Below are 7,035 nucleotides of genomic sequence, written 5' to 3' on the forward strand. Positions count from 1 at the left end.
CCTTGCCATCAATATGTAATAAAGATAGCCTGAGTAGCCTTGCCACCAATATGTAATAAAGATACAGTTGGCGTTGAATGTGGCCATCGATTCTGAAACTATTTGATTTCTTCACATCTTGTAGGAACGCTCCGTACGATTTTTTTTCTCGTATATTAATTAATATTTATTCTATATGTCTGTTTGAAATTTTTGTTTTCTGTGTAGCCGTTGAAGATGTAGGACAAATATGAATAATAACATATTTTTTTAATGCGGAAATGACGATATTATGGTTGGGTTTTTAAAGTAGAGTTATATAATGAGATATCTGCGCTCTGATCAAACGCGAAAAATCGAACCCCGGACTCGAACGTTAAAAGTCCGTATATTTACCGCTGACTCACAGAGGGATGCGGAAATGAACAACAGCTTATTATTCATCAATGCTTCAAAAACCGGATGCTGTGAGGAGGTAAAAGTGAGTCACATTTCATAGCAAGCGAGAGAGTAAATAGACGCGAAGTAGTCCTACAAATTCACCGAGTGTGTTATTGAGTTTAAGCTGCAACGATACACAATCAGAATAATGATGATAAAGGTTTAGTAATCATTTCGTGATATATGGTAGTATTTTCTGTGTCTAGAATAAAGACTCGAAGTTCTAGACAAGTTCTAGTAATCCTTTCGTGATATATGGTAGTATTTTCTGTGTCTAGAATAAAGACTCGAAGTTCTAGACAAGTTCTAGTAATCCTTTCGTGATATATGGTAGTATTTTCTGTGTCTAGAATAAAGACTCTAGACAAGTTCTAGCGTCAACTGTTATAGCACAACCAAAAGAAGATGGTGATAGTATGCGTGAACTTATGGATTCTATCCCAACGTGCATAGCGAACATTTTAGGCCCAGCATATTTCTTAATCATTTTTTTTTTCCAATTAAGATTATAGTTTCTGAATCTCAGTACCCGATCTTACACGATAACGTTATGTAATGGAATAACATATGAAATTAGAAGGAACAAGAATTTAGTTTTATATTTGTATAGTTTGGTGTCAAACATTCATCAATTTGATATAACGATTCCAAATCTAGTTTCTACTGAGTCTGTACGCAAAAGAGCCTGTGGGCTTTTTTTCGCCACGTGATCAACATTCTTTCCGCCCTACTGTATCATTGCACCTGTTCGGGGGGTGTAAGCAACCAACTTACGGGAAAGGTACACAGGAACTCGAGGTTAAACATTTCTGTCAATATTTCATTTACTATTTCTTACAAGACGAACTCGGTGTGTGACAGATAATTATTGACAACTGTATATGCCAGTTTATCTACTAGTATCAATTGTGATAGAACGTAAATTGGTATCTTTAATAACTTTCTTGAACTAAGACAACACAACAGACTACAAGTTTGGGAACCTGCTCTGAGGACACGCTCCACACGAGCCACGTGGCCTTTATTGAGTATTAGCCTCGGGTACGAAAGACGTATGGGGAGGGAGAGTTGAAGGCGCCAGGTTTTACTTCATGTTGGCGAGTGTTGGTGTATTCACAGGTAAAAATTGTGTTCGAGCTAAAATTTACAACAAAATATAGAACAACAGCGTTTTTTTAACCTTCGATTTTGTTTTTAATTGTTTTAAAGGTAACACTTAATTCGGAGAGTACAGAGTCCAAAAAGTCTTAATTAAAATTAAAAATACGTGACGGAAATCAAGATTATTTGAAGAGAAGGAAAAACAAACAACATACATAGCATGGCCTGTTCTGCGGTGACTTTATCAATAGCTACGATTGGTGCAGTAGTGGCGGTAGTTTGTCTTGCTGTTGGTTTTGGTACGGACAATTGGTATGAGATAAGAGTGAATAGAACCATCATTCGTGCAAGACTCGAGGGGAACACAGAGGACCTGAAAAATTTTGAAAACGATGCGAGATATTTCGACAGAGATGAAGGCCTGTTCAGAATCTGTTTTCCACAGCAAAAGCCACGTGGTGGTACGTTGGAAATATTTTCTTTATTGTATCGTTTTAACTGCAGCATTTGTTTGTTTGTTTTTAAGATGGAAAGAAGAGGTAAAAAATCAATCAAAATAAGAGGACATTAGAATCACATTTACAGCTGATACAAGCGAATTATTATTTGTTTGCAAGATAATTAATAATTGTTAATTTAAAAAGGGGAACGGGAATCGTCAAAAAGTACAGAAACAAGTTAAATCAAAATGCAAATATTATATTTTCAAGCCTATAACTAGGGACTCAGTAAGGAAAAAAGTAAACAAACTAGGCTGGAAATAGTATCTACATTATTTTCTCAAGCTAAAAATCCCTATTTTGACTCCACTAAAACTGATAAGTACTGTAGACATGGAAGGCTTTGTAGTTTGAGGAAATAATGTAGACACTTTTTCCAGCCTAGTTTGTGTACTTTTTTTAAGTCCCCAGTTGTAGGCTTGAAAATGTAATATTTGCATTTTGATTCCACTTGTTTCTGTACTTTTTTGACGATCCCTATTCCTCTTTTTAAACTAACGATTTTAATTACCTTGTTTCTTAAGTTTTTGTGTCCATTTTTGGAGAATAAATTTTAGCTACATACGCGCATATGCATTCAGTTGAATGTTGTATGTTTTCAACAGTTTACTGCAGCATTTCCGCTTTTTAGTATTTCGAGTTGCTTTGTAACGTGTGTGTGTGAACGTGTTAGGTGTGTTCTGCTATTAGAAATCATTATACTTTTTTCATTATTTGATGCGATATACGTTTAAGTATAAAAATAATAGATAAGAGTTATCTTTGTAAACAGTTCATTTGATACCGATCAAATTCAGCAAGGTATAGAAATGTGAAGTTGTCGCAGTTTGTACAGTTGTCAGTGCGTATGTCTGGTCAATGTATGGATCTCGACGCTATCTACGTATTTTACAGAAGTTTTCCTACTCTACTATGTAAATAACCTACTGTGCTGTAAACAAAGAATTAAGAAGCAAGAGATAGTGACGTGTCGTTCCGATAACGATTGATGAGGTATTTATAATTTAGACAGAAAGGCCTAATTTTATAAAGTTTAACTTTCGTCAATTAGGAAAGCATACTTAGTAGTTTTCTATGCACGCAATAGTCACCAAGACTTAAGCACATTGTTGCAGTTTGTCTTTGTTTAAGAATATAGTCGATACGTGATTAAAACTGTGGAAATATTTTTCGTATACCTCATGGTTGAGTTTTCATTGTAACGTTTCGTTACTGTTATTATTATTATCATTATTTTTTTACATTTATTTTAATCGACTTCTCCAAACCGTAAGATTCGTTATCAAATTATTTTATGAAAGAGGCCAATTCCGCTTCCCCTTGTAGTAGCAAATTCCGGTATTTCTTGTTTGATGTCTTAGGGGTTAACTTTATTCTCGGAAGATTCTGATGTTTCAAGATTCTGCCTGTTTTCAGCGTGATACCCAGTAAATCACCTGTTAAAATATTTAACTTGTTACTTCGTTAAGCCTTGTCTGTGGGAGCATGCGCCCGTTGCTTTCGCAACAGCTAAAGGATTTTTATCGTGAAATATGCCGAGAGTTGTTTGTTCGTTGCAGTTTAAAAGTGGGCGAATAGACTATGTGAAGAATAGTGATAAACTGTAATACGTTGTAACAATCTTATATCAGTTCATAAATAAAACATTTAGTGAGTTAATAACCACTAAAAAATTAACCATACTTTTTACAGGTATGTTAGCAAAAGTATTACAAACTGTGTATACCGAGGCAGCCATATTAATAAAATTTTAAAAAGGAGTGTAGTTTTATACTTGCATCACCCTTTTATCAAGGTTCTTTTTATTTAAAATTTCGTATTAGTAACCGTCCTGGCTTAGCCGCGCCAAAATCCCTATAATGTAGTGATCAATGTTTGTGTGTTTTGGTATAGCAAAGCCACATCGGACTATTTGCTGTGTCCACTGAGGGGAATCGAACCCCTGATTTTAGCGTTGAAAATCCGAAGACTTAACCCTGTCCCACCGGGGCGTAGTAATACATGTTCACATCATCAGATCCAGTGGTACTAATTTTTGTACTTCAGGTTGTTATATCGTTTAGTCTTAGGTCTAAAGAGTACAAAAATGGGAACTCATTTTGATACGACTTCCAAACTGGTTTTCAAAGTTGACCTATTTAGACGAGGTTCGGTTGGTGTTTTCGGTGTAAACTTGTACAGAAACTTGGATAGTTGAGAGCAAACAATAAATAGAAGTATCTGAATAAGATTGTGATATTATCAAATGAACTGAAAATGCTCTGTAACTACATCGGATAAACCTGCCAACCTGGAGATTGGACCGGTATGTGGGATTGAGAAACAATGCTGTACTTATATTGGTTGAGTTAATCCTAAAGAATAAGCAGACTGGAAACAGAGTGTGAAATTAATCTTTGATACACATTGAAAATATCAAGACACACAGTAGTGTGTCGTGCGGCCAAAACAACCTGCTGGAAACTGCGTGTTATTAACAGGAGTGACAGTTTAGCGATTTTCCACTTTCTGTTGGTCGGACTGTGGTAATCCAAACTATCACATATGTTCAGTGGATGTGCTCTACTGGGCCTTTACTTCACATTCTAAATTTGAAGGCAATCCATTAAGAAATACACGAGATATAAAACTTTCAACATTGATTGAATTTCTTCCTAATTTGTTTTCTTCGCACCGAAAGTACAGAAACTTTATTTGATAGAAAATCATAATTAACTTTAATAAATCTTTTTCTAATTTAGAACACTGACAAATCTTTACAATTAGATGTCGCATTTGGTTTTAATATAAGCGACATGTGCAAAGTTATTCAACAAAAACCGCTCAATTTTAACCAAAATTTTTGCGAACACCTACTGAAAAAGTCACGTGAGCTATTAGTCTGAAACTTTCACTGCAGCTTGATCTAAGAGTAAAGGTGGTCGTTTTTAGTTTTTGTCATTCCGGTTAAAGACTGCTGATTTATAGCAGCAAAACTATAGGGTGAAAGCACGTGTAGATACACAAGTATTGGTTAAGCCAAGCAGTTTCTATCTCAAGTTTTCAAAAGAATTGTACGGGTGGACAGTCATTATTCGTTATTCATTGCCAACTTTTAAGCACTAATTTGCTAAGTTTTTACGAATTTCTCCTTAAGAAATAAGCGTAAATAATAATGCTTGCGGGTGATGACAAGAAACTGTTGATCTAGTTTCCATGGCGTTACTATAAAGGAAGTTATTAACTGTTTTAGAAAGGACAACCTACACCATATATTTGATAGAATCTAGTTGATTCTGTAAAGTAAAGGTCTGTTCCGAATAATAGGGTTGCAATCCTAAAGCCAATGTTACTTACTGTCGAGTTTCATTTTCTTACTTGCTATGATTTATTGATGTGTATTGACAAAAAATCATGATATCTAATAGAAAAAAAAAAGGGTGCGGCCAAAAAAAAAAAAAGATTGAACATGCGACTTCAAGGAAATAAATCAAAATTGGTGGCCAAACTGGTAGCTACACTTATAGCATTGATAAGAATTTTACAGCAAATATTCATTCATTAGTTAGCTAGGTCGCGTATCTTGTTTTACCCACCATCATGCCCAATGTTGAACAAAAAACGGGGCCATATCGACTGAACTGTTTCACGTTGTATTTTCAAGTAATAGAAGACACGGGATCGTCTTCTGATGTTTCAATAGTGTTGTACATTCATTCACAGGATCTTCTTCTGATGTTTCAATAGTGTTGTACATTCATTCACAGGATCTTCTTCTGAATGTTTCAATAGTGTTGTACATTCATTCACAGGATCGTCTTCTGAATGTTTCAATAGTGTTGTACATTCATTCACAGGATCGTCTTCTGATGTTTCAACAGTGTTGTACATTCATTCACAGGATCGTCTTCTGAATGTTTCAATAGTGTTGTACATTCATTCAAAGGATCGCTTCTGAATGTTTCAATAGTGTTGTACATTCATTCAAAGGATCGTCTTCTGAATGTTTCAATAGTGTTGTACATTCATTCACAGGATCGTCTTCTGAATGTTTCATTGGTGATGTACATTCATTTTTTAAGCTTTAAAACAGGAAACAGCATAAAGAAAAGCAACCACTCTTGGCTAGAAAATAGAAACTATCGGTCAAAGGAAGGGCAAAAAATGTTGGAACAAATTCTCAATGAGAAACAATCCACAACTGTCGTTGAAGTGTACGTTTAGTAAATTCCAAATTTACCACAAGTTTATGCTTTGTTACATATCAGATGCCTTTTATCACGTTTATGTTGATTCAAGTCAATCACATTTAATAAAGCTCCCTAGCATAGACTTTATAGTGAATGATTATATCTGCAGCGTGTTCCATGTTTATGTAGAACAGTTAAAATTAACAACGTGTAGTCATTAGTCATGAGCATCATTTCTCAAAACTAAATTGATGAATAATACGAAAACTGCTAATCAGAGGTGTCGCTAGGTGCTTAAAAGATTTGGGGCGGGAATTTTCTATTCCGATTATTCAAGACTCCAACCGGGGACTTGGGGCACGGGACCGTGTGCCATTACCTGTCGACGCCTTTGCTGCTACTGTTGAAAACAGTTTTAAATAATTTATGTCTTATATTTAATGTCATTTGAAATAAGAGAAAGTACGTATAAGTACCTCATTATGAATCTCATTCTGGATTTATTATGTTCTAAAAATAATAATTGATGTGAAATAATAATTAAAACTTTTGAGTGAAAAGAAAGAAGTGTATAGTAAGTGGACTTCAAATGACTCGGAAATTATAGCGCTTTTTAATAGTTGACTATTCTTATGGAGTAAAAAAAAAGAATATAATATTGTTACGACAGCGAAAGTCACGTGACATTGGTAACACGTGATGAGTTTCTAGAAGGATCATGAAGGCCCGAGTGTTTGACAGACGCCCTCTATTTTAGTATATAAGCCCGGCAAATGATGGCAGATAAACAGATATAGAGACAGATAATTGAGTCAAGCGAGTGGTAGTGACCGTAAGAACAGTGC

At 35.0% G+C, this 7,035-nt stretch overlaps 1 protein-coding gene across 1 annotated transcript in view; it reads left to right on the top strand.

The window, feature by feature from the left end:
* The first annotated feature begins 1,518 nt into the window (after positions 1-1,518).
* Positions 1,519-7,035, top strand: part of LOC106478827 (transmembrane protein 178B-like) — a 24,394-nt gene continuing 18,877 nt past the window's right edge. Inside the window, exon 1 of the mRNA XM_013939399.2 lies at positions 1,519-1,982. Within this exon, the coding sequence (XP_013794853.1) occupies positions 1,742-1,982 (241 nt within the window). The 5' untranslated portion in view covers positions 1,519-1,741. The remainder of the gene's footprint in view (positions 1,983-7,035) is intronic.

This window comes from Limulus polyphemus, unplaced genomic scaffold, assembly GCF_000517525.1.
Source record: "Limulus polyphemus unplaced genomic scaffold, Limulus_polyphemus-2.1.2 Scaffold253, whole genome shotgun sequence".
Lineage (NCBI taxonomy): Eukaryota > Metazoa > Arthropoda > Merostomata > Xiphosura > Limulidae > Limulus > Limulus polyphemus.